The sequence below is a fragment of the Thalassophryne amazonica genome, chromosome 14 (genome assembly GCF_902500255.1).
Source record: "Thalassophryne amazonica chromosome 14, fThaAma1.1, whole genome shotgun sequence".
Classification (NCBI taxonomy): Eukaryota; Metazoa; Chordata; class Actinopteri; order Batrachoidiformes; family Batrachoididae; genus Thalassophryne; species Thalassophryne amazonica.
The window spans coordinates 14,413,440-14,439,186 of NC_047116.1; the positions used below are offsets into that span (position 1 = coordinate 14,413,440).

General features: G+C 38.8%; 1 protein-coding gene across 15 annotated transcripts in view; it reads right to left on the reverse strand.

The window, feature by feature from the left end:
* Nucleotides 1-25,747, reverse strand: part of mycbp2 (MYC binding protein 2) — a 172,343-nt gene that overhangs the window by 35,995 nt on the left and 110,601 nt on the right. For 5 of the 15 annotated variants that reach the window (XM_034187197.1, XM_034187194.1, XM_034187196.1 and 2 more), the window contains 15 exons: nucleotides 25,379-25,497; nucleotides 25,178-25,265; nucleotides 24,996-25,045; nucleotides 24,732-24,904; nucleotides 24,380-24,524; nucleotides 24,041-24,247; nucleotides 21,487-21,542; nucleotides 21,297-21,412; nucleotides 21,107-21,204; nucleotides 14,905-15,021; nucleotides 11,972-12,112; nucleotides 8,111-8,188; nucleotides 5,094-5,318; nucleotides 3,955-4,087; nucleotides 1,413-1,538 (listed from right to left, as the gene is read on the reverse strand). In XM_034187197.1, coding sequence (XP_034043088.1) covers nucleotides 1,413-1,538; nucleotides 3,955-4,087; nucleotides 5,094-5,318; nucleotides 8,111-8,188; nucleotides 11,972-12,112; nucleotides 14,905-15,021; nucleotides 21,107-21,204; nucleotides 21,297-21,412; nucleotides 21,487-21,542; nucleotides 24,041-24,247; nucleotides 24,380-24,524; nucleotides 24,732-24,904; nucleotides 24,996-25,045; nucleotides 25,178-25,265; nucleotides 25,379-25,497 — 1,872 coding nt within the window. The remainder of the gene's footprint in view (nucleotides 1-1,412; nucleotides 1,539-3,954; nucleotides 4,088-5,093; nucleotides 5,319-8,110; nucleotides 8,189-11,971; nucleotides 12,113-14,904; nucleotides 15,022-21,106; nucleotides 21,205-21,296; nucleotides 21,413-21,486; nucleotides 21,543-24,040; nucleotides 24,248-24,379; nucleotides 24,525-24,731; nucleotides 24,905-24,995; nucleotides 25,046-25,177; nucleotides 25,266-25,378; nucleotides 25,498-25,747) is intronic. The other 10 variants (XM_034187207.1, XM_034187201.1, XM_034187195.1 and 7 more) reach the window with 6 other exon arrangements.

The following is a 25,747-nucleotide window of genomic DNA, read 5'->3' on the forward strand; positions in this document are numbered from 1 at the left end:
ATTCTATGGCGTTATGGGATAAAAAAAGCAAGAATGGTGACAAAGGTCAGCTTCAATTTGTACAGGGGTCAAAAGTTAAAGTTGCGCCAATTTTGGTAAAACGTGATGCAAATTACTAGTTGAGTTAACACGGTTTTAAAAACGAATAGCTTGGACCATGTTTCATCTTACTTATCACGTTACGGAGTAACATATGTCATATGTCATAGAATTCAATAAACGTAGACCTTGTTTGACCTTTACTTTGGAGACCAAGCATTCAACACTGTCAACACTATTCCATTTATTAATCCTATTAGCTCAACCAATAATTTGCATCAGTTTTTACCAAAATTGGAGCAACTTTAACTTTTGACCCCTGTACAAAATGACACTGACCTTTGTCACCATTCTTGCTGTTTTTAATCCCGTAACTCCACAGAATTCAGTCACAGATAGTCCAAACTATACCTTTTTGGAATCTTTATGATCAGGCAAATAATGTGGAATATTTTTCAATATGATTGGAGTATCTTTTAATTTTGACCTCGGTGTAATTCTTCAATTGACCCCTACCTGTCCACCGAGTGAAAAGTCAAGTGGACAATCGTTTTTTTCAAAAGAGGAGTGTCTAAGGAGTATTTCTGCCGCATTTGATGCTTTTATCACCATTTGCATGATTGTTTCACTTATCTGCTGCACTATAAAGCAATGTTTGCATTCTAAATAATAATAGTCCAAATAAATAATGTGCTGATTAAATGAATTGTGTGTGTTGTTACATGAAGCCGTAGCAGAGCACCATGCTTCAAAAATAAATGTGCGCTACAGACTAGTGTGAATTAAACATGTCCCCCTTTCATGATGCATTTTTGGACAGAAGTGAGAAATACTCTGGTGAGACTTATAGTCCGGAAAATATGGTAATCTATCATAATTAACAATTTGCCTGTTAGAGTCTCCCCAAGGTCCCGTAATTGTGGAGTTTCAGTCTTATAAAACTATGCATGAGGGCATAATTTCTATTTGGTGCATTCACGTGTTACAGTTAAAACACTAAACAGTTAGGAGTTTGTTCCCACTGGAGGATGATAGAGATATTTTGCCTTCCTAATCAGAGGTTGCCCTATCATCCATCTTTACCTGAAGTGCATGATGGGGACACTATTCTGTTATAGCAGAGCTCATCATCAGGACAGATGAGTCTAATCGTGGAGAAAAAGGAAAAAGCTGTTCATGCACACTTTGTATATTTCTCCTTCATTTATTCAAATTTTCCTTTGACTGGTCCTCTCTGTACATTGATAACAATGAAAGTGAACTCAAAGTTGTTGACTTATTGGAAGGAGGGGAAAAAATGTCCAAAGTGCAGGTTAAGAATACATTTCTGAACATTTTATCTATGAGACACCATCAGCTGCTGGTTGACTGACCTTTGTTGTTTGAAATGCCGTAGTCAAACCCTTGTGCTCCATTGGATGATGTAGCTCTGCTGAAGGCCTGCACAGAGAAGGGGCTGGGCGGAGGTGTCTGGGCCCCGTGCTCAACCAACGTTTGTTCTAAATAATAACAACAAAAAGAATGCAAACTACATATCAGAGAAGCAGCTCAACTCCTCATTTCCAAAACACTGTCAAAAGCCAGCCCTATCTTGCCTCTGGTGATGTTGAGATACTGATTCATGTATTTTTTCCCTCCAGAATTGATTATTGTAATGTTTTGTTTTATGCAATCTCAGCGCTGTGATTTCAGGATGATCACAGGGTGCAGGCTAAGGCCTGAAACAAACTGTATGCGTGGCGTGTACGTCACTGCTAGGTTACGTGTTGATTTTCATTCAGGCCATCACGTAAACAGGTTGCACACTGTACACTGCCATCACGAGTGTCCGAGAGGCGTCACAGATACATCCCCGAAGTGTGTCTCATGTCATGACTGTGGTGCTCCTCCAGAGAATAGACCTGACAGTGTCTATGTTTCATACGTACCGTGAGCAGGACGCTGCTAAAATAGACAGAAAAACAGTGGTGGGCACAGCTAACCAAAAAGTTAGCTTCAATAACCGCTAATCCACTAACTGAAAAGTTAAATTTTATAACGCTAAACAAATAAAGTGCTGAAATAAAAAATATAAAAATAAAAATTTAGCGGACGTTACAGCTAACCACTAACTTTCAGTGCTGATTCGGTACACTGTCAGCTACTGATAAGCCAGTTATGAGTTTAAACACCGCTAAGGCTTCTGAGTAAACTCAAAAGCGATCACAAACCCCAAATGAACACTGAGCCACAGCTTCTATCTTCATGCACATTGCCCGCTGCTAACCCTAACCCTGCCCGCTGTCTGGCTTCTTGCATGTGAAAAGTAAATTACGTTTTTTTTTTTTTTTCCTTTGGAAACAACAGCCGGCCCACTCCGCTCTGCTGGGGGAGGACTGAGCTCACAGCGGCCTGACGACTGCAAAATACGCAACAGACAGGGACTAACATGTATGATTTTGTCTGTTAAGTTTATTCACTATGCCAGCAAAAAACAAAAACAAAAAAAAAAAAACACAATGTTAGTGGAACTAAATTTAGCAGAAGCTAAGTGGTCTGCTGATGGTTTTCAAAATTAGCTGAAAGCTAATCGGCTAAGAAAAAAGTTAGCTTCACTAATTAGCGGCCAGCAGATTAGTGGAACTGTGCCCACCACTGCATAAAAATGACCTGTAGGCAATCATACCGGCAACATTAAATAATTAACACCTTTTACTGGAGTTTCTATGACTGCAGAAATCACAGACATGAAAATAAATAAATAAATAAATAAATAAAAACTATTTCAGCTGTTGAAGAAAAAGAAAAAAAAAAAATCACAACTCCTGTCTGGTTACAAGATGTCACTTTATGCTGTTCATTTTCCAGATGCTCCTCGACTAAACTTACACGGAGCTAAGTGACTCTCAGGATCTAGCCAAGGAAAAGCTGATGGTGAGTCTATATGTATTTGTATATATTTACATTTTTAAGTTTATATATTAGGCTATAGCATGTTTGAAGTAATATGTGCCTTCAGGGAGGTGCTGTGTGAGTGCTGGATCAACTCCATAAGCCATTAAAAAAAGAAATAACAAAAATGTGTGCATCATGCACACACAAAAGCCCAAACTGACTGTGTCCTGTAAAAAAACACTTTGATTGAGCAAAAATACAACACACAAGTAGATGAAACGCAACCTAGTGTAAATACACGCATGCACACACAAAATACATGACCGTTTCTGTGAAGGCTCTCAGTTGTCCAGGTGGTTTCCATCATAGAGAAGCTTGAATCCTCGCCTGGACTGGGTTGTTTGACATGAGGATGTTTCGCTTCAAATCGCAGAAGCTTCCTCAGCTAAAATTCTTGCTCTGGTAGTCTGATTTCTGTCTTGACCCTTGTAGAGAAGAATGAAGAACTTTTTTCTTCTCTACAAGGGTCAAGACAGAAGTCAGAGCAAGAATTTTAGCTGAGGAAGCTTCTGCGATTTGAAGGGAAACGTCCTTGCGTCAACCAACCCAATCCAGTCAAAGATTCAAGCTTCTCTACTACAACACGTGACGTAGTTTTAGTGTCACTGTCTTCCAAGTGTTAGAAAGAGGTCAAGAGGGCTGTTAGGGTGTCTACTTCACGAGAAATATTTCTGCTCAATCATAAAATCTATCTTTGTTCTACTGTAGTGTACGCTTCTAATCCATCTTCACCGATTTTGATGTTATTATGTGTAACGTGTATGGCTTTTGTAATCAACTTTGTTCAAATATTTGTTGTAATTTTATCATTTTTAACTTTGAATTACATAACATTTTGTAATTTATGCCTTGGTGCTTTACAAAATTGTTGTTGTTGTTGGTACTAGTAAAAATTGTACAATTCACTCCTTTTTTGATGAATGAGCCAAATGAGTTAACTCCAGACCCCACAGTGTTCTACATAGAGATCAAGTATCTTACCATCATCATGACAAAGGTACTGGTTGCCACTACGGTCTCTGGCGAGTGACCAGGCCTCGCCTTCATCACTCTCACAGAACTCCACGACACTGTTCTTATCCAGCTGCACCCAGGTCCCTTCTGAGTTCACCACCTGATGCACAAACAACACTCTTTATCCATACTCTCGTACACACACGCATTCACACTCTGTCTAATATCCTCATTTAAAAAACACGTTTCTCATTCGTCCATCCATTCCATCACTGCACAGCACACAAAACCATACACACACAATTACAATACATCACTAACATGCAAACAACCAATTTAATCAATTGATGGAATCAAAATCCCCAACAGGAGAACAGAACTTTGATCAGACCTTTACTTTATTAAATCAACAAACATGGCTGGAAAAAACTGATGGAGCTCAAGTGGGGAAAAAAAAGGTACTCTTTAAAAAAAGGCGGAGCTTATTGAAAGGTGAACCACACCCTGAAATGTTGTTATTTGGGACAGAGACAGATGGGAGGTGTTAGTAGGTGCAGGCTGCACTTCTCAGATCCAGCAGAGGCTCAAAGAGGAAACTATTGAACAGCATGACACACCACAGATGCCAAAAACCAGAACTCCATTCCTCACCCGCTGAAAAACCACTCAGAGATCAAAGCACTGAGCTATTTACAGGAGTGTTAAGAGTGCGGGAGTGATACAGGCAAAAGGCACAGTGTGACTCCAGCGGTGCTTTGCAAGCAGACTTCCATTGAGAGGTCTTGAATTTGACGACCTGAAACGGTAATGAACTCAAAGACGAGTTGAAATTAGTAAGGAAGCACGCAAAAAAAATAAATAAATAAATAATAATAATAATGCAGCAGCCAGAGGAGTTTGATAGGACCTCAACAAGCGCCAAGTCAAGGAACACACACACACCCACACCCAGAAGCAGCTGGTTTACTGCCCTTCACAAAGAGGCATCACATTCAAAAGAAATGCATTTTCAGAAAGAGTAGAAACTTTTATTTCTGCTTGTTAAAGAGAATTAAGTCCAAAATCTAGCAGCAACAACAACTACACACAATTATGCCATCGAAAGAGACCGATTTGCTCAACTGGAACCACAAAATCACATTGCATTGTTTGGGATGAGTGCGTACCTCGCCTACGGCCTTGACCTTGTTGCCAAGTACTAACATTCCAATGGGGATACCCCTAAGGTTTGGGCAGCTTCTGATGTTGTGACCAGAGGGGCCGGTCTTCACTACCTTATAAAGCCCCGGACCGCCGCCCTGCCCTGCCCTGTTCTGCACCCGAATGGGGGCCTCGTGGGAGGGACAGCTGCTCACCTCCTTTACGCTCTCCTCCGTTTGGCCCCTGACCTCCTGCAAGAGGGAACAGCTTGGATTAGGAGATTGTAACAATACTACAGACTGCAAAAATTTCAGACGATCAACTTCTGACTCACTAGAGAGGAAAGCCAGATGTATTAAAACAAATATTATAGGCAATTTCAAGAGCAGACGACAATCTTTAATCTCTAGCAAACAAAACTCCTTCTGGTTCCAACAGTTGCGGTCGGCTTCAATTTGAAAAAATCCGCTACGGAATGGTGAACCTCATTGTTCATCTCTGTGCGTTAAGAACATCTATTTAAAGGCATTAAAGCTGTTTAAATAAACAAAACTATTCCTTAAAAAGTAGAACTGCAACAATTAATCAATTAGCAATCACCTATTAAACTAATTCAGAACTATTTTGATGATCAATTGCTGAGAAATTAAAGAAAAAAACATCCAAAACTCTGATTTCAGCTTTTCAAATGTTAATATTTTGTAGTTTATTTTGCTACTCTTCCCAATTTCAATTTATTTCCTTTATATAGCGCCAAATTACAACAGAGTTGCCTCAAGGATTCTCTGGCAATTAACTGAATATCTTCAGACTGAGGACAACAGAAGACATTTCAAGGCATCACCTTGAACTCTGGAAAATGACATTTTTCACCATTTTTTCCATGTTTTGTGGATGCAATAACCAGTGGATTAATTGAGAAAATAACTGATTGATTGATTAATTGATGATGAAAATAGTCATTAGTTGCAGCGCTATTAAAAAGACCAATCCTATATATATGATACCATTTTGGTTTTTCAACAGAGGGGCAAGAAACCTTTATTGTGGAAAGAACAACAATACACAGGCTTTATCTACTGCGGCGTCATCTACAACGCCATCACACAGAAGAGCTCTTGTCATGGCCTGGTAAATTAAACAAAGGCTACATAATCATCTTCTGCAAGTAACAAAGTCTATATGCTGCATCAGAATTTTAAATTAGAAGGACAAAAAATGCTTTAAATTCTTGAAGACATACATTTTAAGATTTTTTTAACTTTCTAATTATTTCTGTGGCATACACACTGCATCTGCTGCCATATATAACAATACGAAAGAAGATGTCCAACAGGTGGCAGAGTCACAGTAACCCTAAGTTACAAAAAACTCACAAACACCTCCTCAGGGAAACTTTTTAGAATTTTGTGCTTTATACATGGGCCACAACAATTTAAAAACTGTTAAAACTAAGTGTTGCTAAAGGGCAGTTTGGAAGATCAAACCAATTAGGTAGCCCTAGAGCAAATTAGAAATTTGGTACCATCATCGGGAACCAAAAATAATTATCACTGAAATTTTGACATTGCGAGACATAAAAAATATAAGATTTGTGGAAAGCGTTGCACTGGTAGGTAAGGGTCCATTACCGCTTACTATGGGGTCAAAATTATACAATGTTGAAAAGTATGCCATGTTATTTGTCTGATCATAAAGATTCCACAATGGCATAGTTTGTACTATCTATGCCTAAATGTTATTGATCTACGGCTAATCGTTATTGATGTACGGGGTGTGTGTAAAAGCCTGCAGTGAGACTTTAAAAACTACTTCAAGGTGGTAGTTTGATTTTCTTCAAGCTTATTGTTAAATACAAATGTGGTGTGTGCTGGACCATGAGCCAACTGCATCACTACACCCATATTTATTATTAATGGTAAATGTCATGTGACCGAGATAGCTGTATTCAATAGTAAAAACACATTCCAAAATGTTTATTTTTGCTTTACACACTAGCTAGAAGCATGCTATGAAAAAGGGACTTTGGATTATACAGTACATAACAATCTGCTTAAAAAAAAAACTTCATGCAACAGACTGGACATTAGTAGCTTCATTCCCGTGCAACACACAAACGCAAAATAATATGAAATACGTACAGATCCCAAATATGACCTGTGGAACTAATTTCATCACCTACAGATGTCAAAATTAAAACAGACGCTCATGCACGTTCAACAACTTCCCTGATTTTAAAACTATTAGTGCAGTAGATATGTGAACATATCATAAGAATCATTCAGTTAGTGATACAAACACCAACTTTAGCATAATTAAACTTCTTGGACACCTTAAAATAAATACATTTTATATATATAAAGATCTGAACCTTTTGAAATTCCAAGATGGTGGCCATATATTTCAAGATGGCTGCCAAAATTATTAGGATTTTGCTGTTTTTTGGTCATATCTTTACACAAAACATTTTCATGTTTGTAGTGTCAGATCATATGCACTAGATTGTGAACAGCTCATTATTTGCATTAGCATAGCATTTATACATTTTTAATGTTTGGTGTAATTGTTTGAATGAGATGATGTGGTAGTTATTTGGATTGATGTCTGGGGGCATAGTTGCAAATAGGGTTATTTTTGACCATGCTTGTTAATCAGTTTGTCATTAAAAATGTTTTATACCTAAAACCATTCATTTAAAAAACTATTAAGAAGAGATGAAACACTTTCCAGTATCATATGTGAGTGTAACATTTTCAAACTACATAGTTTGGAACCACAATCCGATATACCTTTTATTTGGCAATATACAATATTTATGATGACCATGTTGGAAAATGTCCATGTTAAAATTTCAATCTGTTTTTGTGAATAAAAGAAACTCAAGAGTATGCAAACCAGATTTGGTGCTTGTATCACCAACTGAACCATTCACATACTCATGTACTGCACTATATAGGACAGGGTTGGACAGGGTTAAACAGGACAAGTAGCAGACGATATGCGAGACGGCATTCAAATGTTTTTTCTTCTACACGGAACTTACCTGTGGTGGGAATACAGTTAAGGAAGTCCAAGACAAAAAGCCGATATCCCTGACTCCTTGGCTAGCATTAAAGACATTCTGAGCAACAGAGTGAGACAGTCAAGAAGCAGAAGGTGACGCCATAGAAAGTGGGGAGGGAAAAAAGGTGTGTGTGTGTGTGGGGGGGGAACTGATGTATTTTTTTGGAAGAAGAAAAGTATGTGTCCTAACACTGAAGAATTTTTCATTCTTACAGATTGAAACTGAATAAGAAAGCACAGTCTGACTGTTGGTGGAATGATGGACCTGACAATACCGACGGTACCTATCAAATTTTTGAACACTGGGCACGTGGCAAAACCCTTTCTCGAGAGCGGAACAAGGACTGTATGTTTGTTGATGGTAATCAAGGTTTAAACTACCTCAAAACAGGAATGACATGTGGAGACAAAGCGGTAACTTCCAAAAAAATTCCCCACTCGGATGATGCGGTGTGTCATGCTGTTCAGACAGAGACCTCTTAGCACCAAAAGCATCCCAATGCAAAGGTGGAACTGGAGAGCTGTAGAGGTTTAATTTCCCACAGAGAGCGGTGACTGCTTCGTGACAGAAAAACCACCTGGATATTTACCATTCAGTTTACGGCATCTGCCTTCAGCCACAGCACCTGGTCATGTTTGAAACCATCCAAATTCCTTTCTTACCTCAGCTGCACATGCAGGTGGTTTTTGTGCACGGAGCAAAGTGTGAGATAAACCCATGCTACAGTGTGTGGGAGTGTTTCAATGAACACAAAACGATTTGCCATAAACAACGGGCTGAAGATGCTCCTTTACCACCTGTCTCCTCTGCTTTTGATTCTTGCATTGGGCTTCACTTCACTGCACTGAACATGAGCTCCCTAAGCATGTGAGCATCAACAAGTCAAAATATTCATGTAAACACATGATGGTTACGTCATGGTGATCTTCCAACCTTCGTACACGAGTTAATGCATGCACAATTCCAGCTGCTGTCCCTTCAGTCTGTTAGTAAATGGATCCTTTCGCACCACAGGAACTAGCTCCGGAACAAGGAATGTTTTCGCGATAAATAAATAAATTAAATTAAATTAGGAAAGTGAAAGTCTTTTTACACCAAGGAACTATCAAGAACTTTACATAATTTTACTTTATTATTATTATTATTATTTTAGTTCCTATTCCAAGATATGGAATCTCCAACAAGGCACAGCTACTGAGTGGAGCAAGTCAACATTAATGCCCTTAACCAGCCGCCAAATACTGTAAACCAACACAGCAGTTTTAGTTTTAGATGTAAACTAAAAAATTATTTTATTTATATATCATTTTCAGGCAAGAGATTTCAAACTGATCGCTATGATACAACTTCCAAATGCAGCAATAAAATGATAAAAATTAATCATTCATAAGAACAACACCAAATCAGTTAAAACTAGAGATGTCCCGATCAAGTTAGACTACCCACAATCCAGATGAGTGATTTAACACTGAATATCTGCTGATACAGAGTCCCAATCCAATACTTGTACTTTCTTAGATTTTACACTTGCACACAATCCAATATTTATGCTTAACAACTAAAGTGATCCAAGCTGCTCCTTAATATTTTTTTTTATTTATTTTAACAAAATAAAGTCAACAAACAATGTTTTTCTTTGGATCTTATCAATTTCAGTTAGTGCAGCATTGTACAAGTAAAACTAGAACACGCAGAGTAATATTGGTTGAATGACTGATGAAAGACTGGTGGCTGTGTTTTAGTTTAAAAAAAAATGCATAATAATATTATTATTTGCAAAAAAAAAAAAAAAAAAAAAAAAAAAAAAAAAAGCATTTAAAAAAGTAAACCTTTACCCAAAAGGGGGTGCATATTTGAAGCCTAGCAGAGTGCAAATATGTGTTTAAAATGTGTAATGAGGTGCTGATGATGAGCTATTAGAAAGCATCGATAGAGCAATAGCTGTAGCTCCATCGGCATCGAACTTATGAAGTATAGCCTTTATCCGCATCACTCCGATCAGTTCAGAATATAATTAGTTAAAATGATAAACCTATTATAAACAACAGAAAATAAATACAAGGTGCATTCAAAAAGTATCTGACTTTATTTTATACCACAGAAACAAATAAACCTTGTGAGTTGTTAACTGGTGGGGAGGTGTAGGTAGCCTTCTTATGCGTTCTTGACTTTTTTGACACCTGCTGAGGGCATCAGTCGCTTGCAGTCAGCCTTAAAGTGAACACATGAATGAGCACCCACCGGATTCTCATTTGCTATAACATAAGGGAACAACTTGAGTAAAGGTATTGCATCAAATTGTGGCAAACGCTTGGTGATACCCAAGTGGAAACTATTCACAAGATACAGCAGGCTTTTGGCGATGATGCCATGAGCATAATGCAAATAAAAGAGTGGTATAACCACTTCAAAAATGGGTGATGCACATTCCAGGAGGCCATCCACAAACTGAAATGACCGCATGATTGACAGAATATGGACACTGGTCATGGATGACTGTTGTATCACCATCCAAGTACTTGCAGACGAGGTGGGATTAAGCACAGGTTCAGTACATTGTACGGTGCAACTGCATCTGGAAGTCTTGCAGGACATGCTGGAATGCACAAATAGTGCCCATGACTTCCTGAACACAGTCATCACTGGTGATACATGGGTTTACAACCACATTTCAGTCATCGCAATGGAAACATAGAACATCACCAAGGCCAAAGAAAGCACAGTTTGTGTGTAGCATAGTCAAACTCATGGTGATCATTTTTGTTGTCTCCCGTAGTGTGGTGCATCATGAGTATCCACCAGAAGGCCAAAATATTAATAAAAAGTATTATCGGGAAGTCCTAAGTCGCCTTTGTGATGCTGTGTGCCAAAAAACAACCAAATCTGTGGACTGCGAAAAATTGGCAGCTCCATCATGACAATGCACCTGCCCATTCTACTCAGCTGGTTCAGGCTTTCCTGGCCAAACAACATTCTTGTGATTGGTCAGGCTCCCTACCCTCCTGACATGGCTCCCTCTGTTTTTTGGCTGTTCCCCAAGATTAAAACAACAATAAAGGGACTCAATTTGAGTCACGAGAAAACATCATACTGAAAGTGACGGCCCAGATTTACAGCATTCCAAAAGAGACCTTCCAGAAATGCTTCCAACAATGGCAGAACTGCTGTGAGAAGAGTGTGAAGTCCCAAGGACACTACTTCAAAGAGGATTAGCATTTTAGACCCTCAGTGAGTAACTGTATTTTTTTTCGTGGCCAAGGTTGGATACTTTTTTAATGCACCTCTTATGTTTTAAGAAGAGCCTGAAAAGAATCGACTTAAGGGCTACCTAATATCAAGTTGTGTCAAACGTGATAATTCAGCTATTACAGTCCAGTTCATAAAAACACTGTTAATGCAACAAAACTGTGGCTTAAAACCAAAAGATTAAATGATGCATCCAAAATAAACAAATATCCACAATGGCCTAAGATGCTCTGACAAGGTGGCATCAATGTCACTTGTTTGAAATTTCGAAAGTAGCTCATAATTTAGTTCAGAACCGATGGTGCGAAAGGCCAAAAAAGGTTCAGTCAGCGATGCTCATACATATTTCATGCAGGTGAAAACCACAAGACAATTATCTTACACTCTGAAGATGCTCTCAATTTTCCATGCTTTGAGGACATTTGGGGAAAGCGTTGTGAACACCAGAAAGTCTTTGATATTTGTTAGATTATTTAACTCTTTCTCCATTCAGTCAACACAACAAAGATGATGTCTGGGCTTTTCCCCAAATGAACAGACGAGGAGCCTCTGCCATCGAACTGAGCCAGACCGCTCAGAGGACCTTCTACTTACGTCAGCTGGGACCAGTAGGCTCCGGCCCAGGTGCTGATTAAAAGAGAGGCACCACGCTTCAGTGTACCCATTCATGCTGGGAACATACTTCTTTACTGTTTCATCATTGAGCCTGAGCCACACACCATCATCATTGTGGATCTACGGGAAAACAAGCAACACAGCAGAGCACAGCCATGCCATCCTGTTACTATGGAAACAGGAGGCGCAGAGTCCTAACAGACATAACACTTCTGAGGCTGCAGGAGAGACGAGAGTCAATCTGGAGGAAATAAGTTGAGTTTACAGCAGATCTCAGGTGAAACAGAAGCCCCTTCCAGTTATGCGCTTTACACAGTCACTTTCTCCCCGATTTGATTTCACACCGACATGTACGAAAACGCACCAAATTTTATAGAATTGTAAAATAATAATAATAAAACTTTGACAGTAAATTGTGTCATTGTCTTGCTTGCCAAATAAACAGAATTTATTCACTGTTTTAAAAATCCACTTTAGGACTAATTTACATTCACTGCAAGACAGCAAACATCACAAACTGCAGCTTTTGTTGAAGTTCTGCCAAGTTTGAACAGAAGCTTTGTTTGAAATGCTAAATAAAATTAGTTATGTATATATTAAACTCAGTCTTTTTCTTTTAATTTCCTTTTAAACCATAGTTGTGCAGTACTTTGGTCTGGACTTGACTTAAAACTGATAAAACCTAAATGGCCCATCTCTGGATTTTTCAAAAATATTCTCTCCCAAATGTGACCATTACATCTAACAGTCATATGAACTACGAAAGTGAATTAAATAACATCTGAGTGGATTCCTGTCATTTGATTGGTGCTTTGTATGTCACATGACATGGATTTTAATCCCATTTGTGTTGCATTGCATTTACCGTGCAAATTTGTTTCCATACATTTTGTACCATTGCACACTGCGACTGCTGCACGCACACACACTAATGGGGGTGGTGTTTAGCTGAACCTGGTGGAGGTTTTTTGCTGACTGACAGGGATTTGAAGGAGCTAATTGAGGGTGCTAATTCTTCTAATACAAAAAAAAAAAAAAAAAAAAAAAAAAGAAAACAAATCCACCACGCCGTAAGCCGTCTGGAGGCATGAAGAGCTGTTAAGATAAAGAGGATGAAGTTAAGATGAAAAGCTGGACAAATGTCTGTGCACAAAGTCAGCGCACGGCATCACGGACTACACCGTCAGAATTGTTTTTTGCAAGTTGACCGAGAACAATTTTGGACTCCTATTTAAAGTTCGTGTTGGACTGTTGATGTCAAAGCACCAAAACATAAGTCCCTTTTCTGTTGTTTAGAAATTACTAAAATATCAATTGACTAAGATCTAATTTCACCGTTACATAAAACAAATAATGTTTTTACATTCTTTTAATGGAACAAATATTTCATTTGGTGAATGAAATAGTCGTATTATTGAACTCATAAACATTCATTATTTGTATACTATCGACTATATTTTAACTGAAATATTTGTAATTACACCACACCACCACATGGTGGCAGTGGCACAGTCTACATCAGAATATGACACAGCCTACATCAGAAAACTCGTACAAGCTCCCTATATAGTAGGCCAAAGGCATCATGTACGGTATCCACATACGCAGTAGTAATTTAGTACTAGTTGATCGGTACCTGGTTGATCAGCTAAATCTAAAGTGTGCAAACAAACTACACTAACCCATGAGGCAGCTGGAGTCTACTAACCAAAGAAGAATAGTTTCCCAGGAAATTTCAGAAAAGATAGTAGCATCCAAGGGGCCATGGCATTGTACAAATATATATCATGAACTGTTTTAAAACATTTGCTGTTGCAAAACAGAAATTTTCTTGGTGTGTGTATGCACATGTGTCTTACTTGTAAGCATCCAGGTCAAAGGCAGATAAGAATGTGGAGGAATAGTATGTCCAAATTACGTGCCTACTACTCGCTTACTTACTTCTAGTATGTATGACAGTAACTGTTGGGTAGTATGTACTAAAAGATATTTAGCACATACTACCTATAAGTATTCAGCTACAAAGACGGAGAGATTCATGAAAGTCACACGCACAGTGTATTTAGTACTATGTTGCCATGGTAACAGTCTGTTAATCGAGGTAGACGATGGTTGTGTAGAAGCTCTGAGCTTTTCCCAGTACTGCATTTGTATGAAGTGACAAAGCCGAAATGCCACATTGGTTGGTGCACACGGCAAGACCAACATTTCTGGTCTTTTATGATTACGTTTGTTTCACAGGTAACACGGGAATCCTGTTTTTTGCATGCAAGTAGCAAAACTATATAGGACTTAAATCGGTCTCATTTTTATGGCATCACAACATTGAAAGGCTCACACTTCAAAACCACGTTATTGACTGTTTGATGGTTCCAACCTTTTGGAAGGCGGCAGTCTGATCAACCAAGAGAACATGGAATTTGAGCGAATATAAGCGTTTTGTGAGAAAGCAAAAATTTTTTTGTATTTGATAATTCCTGCATCACTGAAAAGGGCTACATTGAGGGATTTCAGTGTTGCTGCTTCAATGGTGACATTTCTCTGATGGCAGTGATTTTTAAAATTAAAATAACACTATTCTTTGGTTTTACTTTTAGGGTGCTAACATCTTTCCTGTAGCCTCAGAGAGCTGGGCAAGAGTATGAAGCAAAATTAAATGTAAAGAATACATGTACAAGCTTAGAAGTGTCAATCACTGAAAATGGCAATTACACATTACAGAAAAGCCATTAAAGAAGACACAATTGATTTAAAAAAAAATCTATAAAAAAAAAAACTGATGTTACAACACTCATGATTGTGCCATTATAAATTTAGAGGGAAATAGAGAAATGGAAAGTAGAGTTGGATAGCGGTCCAGCTAACCTACTGATAATCAGAATCTGTGATCTGCCTGGTCTACGGTCGTTTACCTCGTCAATGAAAGTGATGGTGCCATTGACATGCACTATGCCTATCTGTTCACTCTGCAGGGAGGGGTGACTACGAACACGCAGGCCTGCGCTGTCCTTGGACACAAATTTGCGGACCTGAGAGAAGCAGAGGAGATGGAGACTGTGAGCCGCAGGAGCAAAGGACAGAAAGAAAAAAAAAAGTGGAGCAGGAGGAAGAGGACGAGGAAGCGCGGCAGGTTGATGGTGGGAGATTGGCATGCATTAACCCACGCAAAGCCTGCTTCCACGTTCACACACACACACACACACACCAAAAAAATGAGGAGTATTTAGGAGTTTGATTATCGACAGTTCCACTTTGGCTTCCCCATTTGACACACCATGGAACACAAGCTCAGGAGGGAAACACACAGTCCAGATTGAACACAAACTGTTGCTTGTTTCCCCATCACAAGCGACCAGCTTCCATAATGATGACGACATCAACATTTTTTCACCACATTTAAAGGGGCACTCAAAACAAATGACCTCAGATCAGGAAGTGTACCATCTTCAGATGCTCACATACATGCACACTCACCTTTTTAGCTCACTGTCTCAGGAATTTTTTTTTTGTAAGGTTAGGGTGAGGGGCACTCGGAGGAAGAGCCTTACAATCTATAGGCCAAGCAGGTTTTTGGTACCACGTAAGGGGAAAAAAACGACACTTAGAATCCAGCCTCATTGTATCATGGCCTACACAAAAATGTATGATAGCCATCCCAGGGTGGTAGCTGTAGCCAGGTAGGGATCAATGAAGAATTACACAGAGGTCAAAATGTAAAAATGTCCCAATCATGTTGAAAACTATATCACATTACTTGTCTGATCATAACGATTCCAAAAAGGTATTGCTTGGGCTATCTATGATGGAATGTTCTGGAGTTATGGGGTCAAAACAGCAAAAATGGTGACAAAGGTCAATTTCAGTTTGTACAGGGGTCAAATATTAAAGTTGCTCCAGTTTCAGTAAAAAAAAAAACTTAAATTATTTTTTGGGTTTAGGGTTCTAAAAGGAATAGTTTGCACCATCTGTCATGCCTAGTTATCATGTTACAGCGTAACATATGTCACATGTCATAATTCAATGGATGTTGACATTGTTTGACATTTACTTTGGAGACAAAGCATTCAACACAGTCAAAACTATTCCATTTATTGATCCTTTTATTTCAACCAATAAGCTGCATCATTTTTTACTGAAATTGGAGCAACTTTAACTTTTGACCCCTGTACAAACTGAAATTGACCTTTGTCACCATTTTTGCTGTTTTTACCCCATAACTCCAGAACATTCCATCATAGATAGTCCAAACTATACCTTTTTGGAATTATTATCACACAAATAATGTGATATAGTTTTCAACATGAATGGAGCATTTTTAAATTTTGACCTCTGTGTAATTCTTCATTGACCCCTACCTGGCTACAGCTACCACCCTGGGATGGCTATCATACATTTTTGCGTAGGCCATGATACACTGAGGCTGGATTCTAAGTGTCGTTTTTTTCCCCTTAAGTGGTAGCAATTAGGTCAAAATTCATGACTGACTCATGGACTATTACCACTGACAATGATTCTTACAAATTAATTCTGTGTGTGTTCTTTGAGGCCTTGACATGAATCTATCCAAAAGGGAACCGCTTTACCGTCGACTAACAAGCAAACCTTCCACTGTGTTTAATCCATATGGACTCCAAACTGTTAAACAGTGATGATCTTGAGTTTAACCTTTCAAGGTCACAGCTCATGTGACCAATACAAAGACAATTTTATATTATATATATATATATATATATATATATATATATATATATATATATATATATATATATGCAGATTTGTAAACCATCCAACAGGTGACCGTGTTCATCAAGCCCTCCTTTTGATACGGACTCTGGGACAATGTTTTGAAACAGGATTCCATACTTTCCTAAACCATGTTTTGAGTTAGCGGTCACTAATTTTCAGTGCAGATGAAGAATTCTGGCACCATCCCCAGCCACACATTCTATCCATTCTTTAATTCCACCCCCCCACCACCCTATTCTGTTGTATATTTTAGCCCTGTATCTGGCATCATGGTTGACCACGTTTGCTAGCTTAAAGCTGATGCTGATGTGAAGGTGGGCACTGTTGGGTAGAGTGCCCTGACGAGGGCACAGCATACAGTGTTCAGCAGGTGGCAGGAAAAGTACATATAAATGCTCGCCGTTAAATATGGATATGGGCGGCGCCTTCTGACCGCACTCTACATACATTTCTTCCATAATTGCATCCAATTTCTAAAGGTATATGGAAATGGACAAGACAGTGCAGTACCAGCAGAAATTGTGGGGGCAGTGGTGCCAAAGTTCAAGCAAGACACAACCCAAAGCAAAAGTACAAGAAGAAAACAGTTATCAATGGCGGAATGTATATATCATCTTTTCATTAAGTAGTTAGTGGCAGCACAGACCACCTCCGTCTACACTACTGCTTATGCTTGCTTCTTCTGCCGTAGAACTATTATAATGACTTCTCAGAATGTTGTCAGAAACTTTCAAGAAGGTCTGAAGTGCCATCTAGTGGTTGTATTTCTTCACATTTGCATAATGTAAAGGATGTATGGAAGTTTGTAGGTTGTAAGATTTCAACATTTGAAATGCACACACTGGCAGACAGACACAAAGCGCTGAAAACGATGCCCCTGTATATGCTACCATGCATGGATGAAAAAAGCCACATCTATTTAAACCTAGCATGAATGAGTGCCCCTTTAAAGTACACTTTTAATGACTTGTTCGATACCCTAAAGCTGTATGTGAACAGACAATAACCGTCTTTACTATTACAGTTGACAAACAACCTACAAACAGGAAGTTTACGTGTGCACTGGAATAGTCTTGCTGTTGTAAATAACCATATATGTCATGCAATACGTGATATTTTATCACTCGCATTGCAGCCTGAGAGACTTTTACACCATTCTGGCAGCGCAGTCTCGTTTGAACCCCTGCGTGATACGGCGGGATATGACCACTTCTGGGGACAGCCTGCACAAACACAGCATCACTTCACAAGGACGGATGTTGTACTGTTTTGGTTTTGGCTGCAATCTTCGAAGCAGTCTTGAAAAGTAGTTTTTTTCAGTTGCCAGTGGAGAGGGGAAGACAAGGCAAATGGGAACAGTTGTGTCGGTAAGTTTTAGTGAGATTTAATGTGAATAATAATAATGGGTCTGTCCCCGGAAGGACCATTTTTGCGTCATATGTTCTTTCTTTGAACCCCGTTATCTCCCACCCTCAAACGAGACTACGGTGTCCAATATCTCAGCTCCAGAGTGTGAAAAGCAGAAACAAAAACCGAACCCATGACTACAAATTATACCATGCCTCACGCCTCTGATGCAGAACAACTCCAATATGGCAGAAAGGGTAAAAATAACAGACAGAAATAAATAAATAAAATTTAAAAATATCACACACACTAACTTTAATATCTCTGCTTATTAAATAACCGTCAATGTGGCATCAATGTTTGATCCTGACACGTTCAGCAGAACTGAGCAACACCGGAAACTTTTGTTTTTCCCTGTGGACTGTACATTCTGTCAAGTGTTCACGTCACTTATCATCAAGGTTTATTCGGCCCCTTCTAAGAAACACATAAGGCTCAGTCGGCTTGTGAGTTCAGTCCAGTCAACAGGCACCCTGGCGTTAGCGGTCAGCAGACAGCCCGGCGTTAGCGGTCAGCATCAAGCAGGCTGACACTGAGTACTCTGTGAATCACGTTGGGTCACTAAATAAAAGAGCACTTAGCGTTCCAGGGTTTGTCCTCGCCAGATGCTGAAGGAAGCTGTGCAGGTTAACCAGGTAGTTAGCGGTAATGTCGGCTGTGCTGCAGTGTGGATGCCACTATGAAAACAGGTCATCCTTCCTGATATTGGGGGGGGGGGGGGGGTGATTTTGTGTTTTTACAAGGTCCGCCTGAAGAGTATGGTTCTGTACCCATGATTCAGTCTACACTGAGCCACAATCAGGCATTTAAGGGTCCGTTTCATATTTTAAGATCTGCGGTGTCAGGAAGGCTATTTTTTAAATGTAACAGATTAGAGATTACGAGCTGCTCTGTTAAAAATCTCGTATGTAATTATTTTAATGACTTCAGAGTAATGTAACTTATTACATATGGTTACTTTTTTAACAAATGTTTTAAACTGGTCAATAAAGCTGAAAAATCTTAAAAATATACATTCAAACCTGCCAGTATGTAGACCTCACAACTATGACTACTGCTAATCCTTTATTAGACATTAGACGTTATCTACTGCTGTTAGTGGGGGGTGTACATATGCAATTTCATCTTTTCAGTTCCAATCGATGCAAAAGTTTCATTTTTGGCATCAATTTGTAGGAAATACAACAGAGCAATTTTGGTTTGAGTGTCAAGCTCTCACATTATTATTTTTTCTTTAGCTATTTTTTTAAATGGTCGCCTTACAAACTGTGATTCTGACATACATTCGGAAAAGTCATTATTCTTATATAATTTGTGTAATATTACTTTTGATGTGGATTTTTATACAGTACTTTATGAATAATTAACTTGAGTTAAATTATTCATATATTTGAATTCTCTGACAAATTAAAATAATTACTGCATGTTTTTGTTATTTGTGAATTATTCAATAAACTCATATTTACAAATATTTATTTAAATATCCAAGATTATATCAATATCCAAATAGTGAAAAGTGCAAAATTTGTAGCTAGACTTTCACCCCATGTTGGGAATTTCCATCCAGTCACACATCTGTTTTTTACACACGCCACCCTGTAGTCACAAGGTGCAAAGTGTCCTCATTACTAGTAACCTATGTACACAGAAGGGGATAACAACATAGGTCACACTCTCATAAAAATGCATGATAAGTTGTAACAAACATGTATCATTTTGATAAGGACCATTATTTTAAAACAATTTTAATATATAATTATATTTGTAAATTTACAATAAGTGTTCTTTATTTTCTCCTACATAAAATGTGAAAAAATGAATACATTGAAATAATTTATATAAAAAAAACATAATAAAATATCAAAATAATAAATTTGACAGGAGAGCTTAACACTTGAACTAAAGTTGTTCTATAGCTATTTACATTCAATTTGATACCAAATATGAAACGTTTGCATAAATTTGAAATGACTAAGTGCTGGAGCACTCCACTATATGAGCAGGGTTGTCATTGTATCCCACAGCAGACTGTACTCTAAGGTTCTTGAAATGGAGCAATATCTCCACCTGATGGACATTTACCATTAATGCACATACAACATAATTTTATCCAGAGCTCAAGTTCAACTTGAATTAAGATTGCATGAGAACATTCTAAACAATTCCACTGTTACACAACTGACCGGTTTGTGTGGAATAAAAGTCTCCAGATTTGTCGCTAGTTACTAGACAGGATTTGTAGCCCCTATGCAAAAAGTTAAGTCCCTAAATGGGCAACACCGAGACAGCCGTTGCTTAGGACGTGGCACTGCAAATTCAAAATGAGCACCAATGAAATTTGTCTCAGCAGCTTTTGGTGACCCATGTTGTTGAGAATTTCGCCATTCCTGCACAGCAAAGGTGTAAAGCAACATAGGCTTAATGAATATTTCACACATTTGATTTTTTTCAATCATATCCAAATGTAATCCCTTTGTAATCACAAATATTTTAAGGAGGAACTTTTCTCTCTCACTCTCAACAGTTGTAACAGATTACAATTACATTTATTCCTTAATGTTATATGTAACTAATTAATCCCAAACACTGAAGCTTGAGAAAAAAAAGGAAAGCTACAGTCTGAAGCCTGCCCAAACAGGATGACAAAGATTCAGAGATTGTGTTTTGATTTCATTCACAAGTTATTAAAAATACAGCAAGTACCTCAAACTGAACTGCAAGCCATGCAGTGCTGAACCATTTTGTTACAACCCTAATATTTTAAATTCAAAATCCTGCTTAATTCAAGTTTTAAGAATTTGTAGTTCAGAAATGCTGCTGACAGATGTTCAATGGAGGACAAACTGTGCGGGTTCTCTGTTGTGTGTGCACCTTGGAGGTCAACTGTGACGTTGCATGCATTTTATTAATGTGTTGACGTGCACGTAGCAGCATGACACAAGGGAAAAAGTAAACGCTCACCTTGCTAGGCTGCGGCTCAGCCTTTGGTTTGACCATCTGAGTTCCAGGAGGTATCATACCTTTCGGAGGATCTTTTACTTCTACCTCCAAACCAGCATCTGTAGGAACATCAATTATAAAATGTGGCACTGGAAATGACCATCCTGAGAATGTAATTCAGAGGAGAGTAGGGCTTTGTGCACACACGTGCCTATTTCAATGCCATCAATGGTGACGTGGATTGTATAGAGTCCTACTGCTCCCGGAGTCCAGTTGGCACTGTACGTTCCATCAGTATTGGCACGAATCAGCATGTTCTCACTGGGTCTGAATGGAAACGAAAAAGCGTTGAGATGGTTACACACTAAGGAATCGTCCTGTTTCTGCACGGCCATGCTCACCTCTTTGGGGTGGGTGAAGCAAAACGCAACTCTTCAAACGAGTAGCTTTCATATGCCTAGAAAACAAAGAAGAGCAGAAGAATCACATGAGTCTATCAATATCTCCTCCAATTTTGCAATGATACGTAGAAAATGAGACAATTACATTTTTTCCAGAAATGACAAAAGTAGCAAATGGTAATGAATTTACCAGTGAATATCAGATCAGAGTGCCATCTGTAGTGTCAAGCCCCATTCTCATTTTCACAGATACGCATCACGGAAGGACAGTTTATAACCATGACAACCTGGCGGGTGGGGATCACGGTTGCTCACAAATGTGATCAAACCCGCGGTTTGATGATGCAGTATATTGGGCTTGTACCATGCAATGTGTCTAAAAACATTAGCACGCCTGGAGATCAACTTAAGTTCAGCCTCGATGCTTCCAGAAAATCTCAAGTTCACAGCACCATGGAAATGCAAGGGGTTACCAAACTGTATGTCAAAGATCACAATGGGAAAAAGAAATATTTTATCATCTTAAAATTTCAGCCACTCAACTCAAACTTTATTTCCAGAGCACATTTAAAATGACAGCAGTCGGCCAAAGTGCTGTACAGAAGTGGGCACAAGGTTACGCCCAATAATAGGTAAATCAAGAAAGAGATTAAAAATAATAATAACAATAATGACAAAAATAAAATTACAGAAATCAGCAAAAACAATAAAACAAAGTTTGCATTTGCTCATTTATCAAACACCAGGGAGAAGAAGTGGGTTTTTAGGGAGGATTTAAAGGTCTCTAAGGTCTGGGATGATCTAATATAGAGGGGGAGACTGTTCCAAAGCCTGGGGGCAGCCTGAGGGATTGGATATAGTTGATAAAATAGGTAGCTGACATTTTTCAAGGGTGGTAATAAATTAAGCAAAGCTTGTGTGCAATTATAAGTAGAAAAAGAGACAATTACAATGTTTCAGAAATGACAAAAGTAGCAAATGGCAATGAATTTACCAATGTGAGTCCAGAATGTTTTTAGAACCTTAGACCTCAGCAGTTTTTAGAAGAGGAACTCAACTCTTTAATTTCCTTTTAATTATGTGATTTTTTTTGTATGTTAATTTACTGTCTTAATGCATTTATAAATTATTTAGGTTGTTGTTATCATATACACATTACTTTTATTTTGTCATTTGATTTTTAAATGGACCACAATGGAAATAAGTGTTTTCACTTTCTTGTGCCAGTCATGTATTTTTAACGTATTTATAATTACATTATGTACTTACATTGAACTGAACAGACAAATAAAAAAATAATAATAAATATAATAATAATAAAAATCACACAAGCAGGCACTCACGGTTTTAATATAAAGTTGATTTACTGCCCCTCCTGGAATATTGTGTTAGTCCAGAATGTAATTAGCAACATTAGCTAATATCTGGTAGTTTCACCAAAAATATTAGTCCTATCAATGTTCTGTTTTGGCACCGTTCATCCTTGACCCAAAATATCTAAGCATACCAAAACAGCAAATGTCAACTGCCCCAGTGGCACACGTGCAGAGCGTTTCATTTTTTCTGCATTCTGCTGCAACCAGGTGCTTTTAATTTTTACACACGGCGGGGTTGGTGACCTCTGTGCTCGGAGAATACAAAATATATATTTAAAGTACAGCAGGGGTAACCATCCCCGGTCCTGGAGAGGCCCTGCCCTGCGAGTTTTCCACGTCTACCTACTCAAGTCACACGTGATTTTTTTTTTTAAGAGTGGTGTCTTCCAGCTCTTGATTGGCTGAGGACACCTGATTGTGTTATTGCTTTGGAGTGGAACAGGGAGAGATAGAAAACATGCAGGGCAGGTGCCCTCAAGGACCAGGGTTGGCCACAACTGCTTGAGATGGCAAGTGAAGCATCCAGGGACACAAGTAATCCCCGGCATCCTGAGCCTTCTGTTTACTTCCTGAGTGTGTCTATGTGTCCACAGCAAGGACATATTTCCCACAATCTCCTGCATGACCAAAATCCAATATGACGGGTATGCAATCCTCCTATTACATTGCATGATTGCCTCCCGTATGGTCAGTGGCTATAAAAAAGCAGTTTATGCACATTTTGCATGTGATATGATAACAATAATTAGCTCATTAGCTTCTGCTGCTGAAGGCAGTGTTTGCATTATAAATACATAATGTGCTGATGAAATTAATTTTGCTTCTTGTTACTACAAAAGCACCATGTTTCAAAAATAAATGCAACTTACTCCAGTGTGAATTACATACCTATGTTTGTTTTTTAACAGCTGTGGTTTATATTGCCGTGCAATTTATAGTCTGGAAAATCACTGATCGTGCAACGTGTACTTGACACTTAACGCTTATTTCTTAAAGATGTCACAAGTATTAAATTTACAGTAGATATTACTCAGGGGCAGTATCAGTAATCAACATTAGTAATTTTGTAATTTTGCCAACATATGCCTGGTTTCCTATAGGTAGCACAGATTCTAATAGTCGGTCTGGTTGATCAACAGTCATCCGCAAAAATTTCAACAAGAAATCAAGACCCTAACCTTCATCATGGTGATGGCAATGTATCGAGCCTCTTTGACAATCACAGGCTCGTATGTGCTGTCCAACTTGGGGACAGGCAGACCGCCAAAGGTTAAGTCTGGGCCAGTGGATGATGGGGAGGAGTTTCCAGGAAGACGCTGAAGCTTCTTGACATTGTCCGGCTGCATCGACTTCTTCTGTGAAACAGGTACAGCCTTTACCTCAACCTTTAAAAAACAAAAACACACAAACCAGTTGTAAATGTATGACATGAGTGTAATGGTGAAGAACAGCATCTTCAATTCAATCCATTTAGATATCAAAGCCTTTGCAACAAAGCATAAATACACTCTCCTCACCTTCATGTTTGGAACATGAACCACATCCCCATATTGGTCTTTGGTCTGTACGACCACAGTGGTTGGCCACCCACAGCGTATGTCATCCTTGTTGAGTATCAGAGATGTTTTCTGGGGGTCTGCATATGAGTCCGGCTGCAGCCACCTGGATGAAGACAAAAGAAAAAAAATGTTTTTGGTTTAAAGCAATTGGCAATCAAACCCTGAACAACTGTGGAAAAATTAAAAGCAAAATTGAAGTAAAATTAAAAGTAAAATTTCGCGCTTGGTGAAATTTGGCTGGTTTGTGTTCAACTTCAACAACACGGGTGAGCATCTACTTGGAATTTAACCAAAACCCATAGGTTCCTACCTGGCCAGACGGCCTCCACTTGAGTTCTGGACACAGGTGATGAAGTCCTCGAGGAAGGAGTGCTCATTGGTTTGGAGGTGAAGAGGAAGATTCCCCTCCAAGGCCTCAAGGATGGTGGGAGAGTGAGACAAGGCTAGGCCCTTTCCCAAAATGCCTGAGTGGGCCTTACACACCTGGGTGGAGGTAGAGGGAAATGAGGATGAATTAAAGAAGAGTGCGAGATACTATGTCATTTTTGTAATACCTACTTAGAAAATTCCTTACCTGAAGAGAGGCTTCCTCAAGAATCTCAAGATCCTCTTCCAATTCATTGCCTGAAGTGACAAAGATAAGTGATTTACTCAAGACATTACACCCAATGAATACTCTCCCCCAAATCTGTATTGTGGCATGACACAGAATGATTTATTCCCTGACAAAAAAACAGTATTCATGGTTTTTCATACCTATTGGCAGTGCCAGGTCTTTCTTCATCAGAGCTGCAGCACACACGCTCCCTAAGTAGGCCAGCTCTTTCTCCAGCTGAATGATACCCTGAAATGTCAAAAAATGAGTCGTCAGAAAACAGACACTCAGTTTTTTTTTTTTTTTTTTAAAACATAACTGTCCAAAATGTTTCTCAAAAGAATATTTGGGAATGTTTGTACCTCATCAGGGCCAGGGTTGAATTCGTACCCCACTGCAACACACTTGAAGCCATAGAAACAAGCTTTCTCATCTTTGACATAATCAGAGGCAGTTTCCAGTGAGAACAGCACTTCATTACCTGAAGGCAGAGCGGACAGGAAACTTTATCACAAAAAAGACAACTAAGAAAGGTTCTATACATAATCACAGACAATAGAGATGGGAATTGGCAGGATGGATGGCACAGCGGTTTAGTGGTTAGCACCGATGCCTCACAGCAAGACGGTTGTGGGATTGCTTCCTGTCTGGTCCAGACTAGCGCCCAATGGGCACTCTGGTTACCTCCCACAATCAAAAACATGTTTATTTAGGGTCTTTCTCTGCCCGTG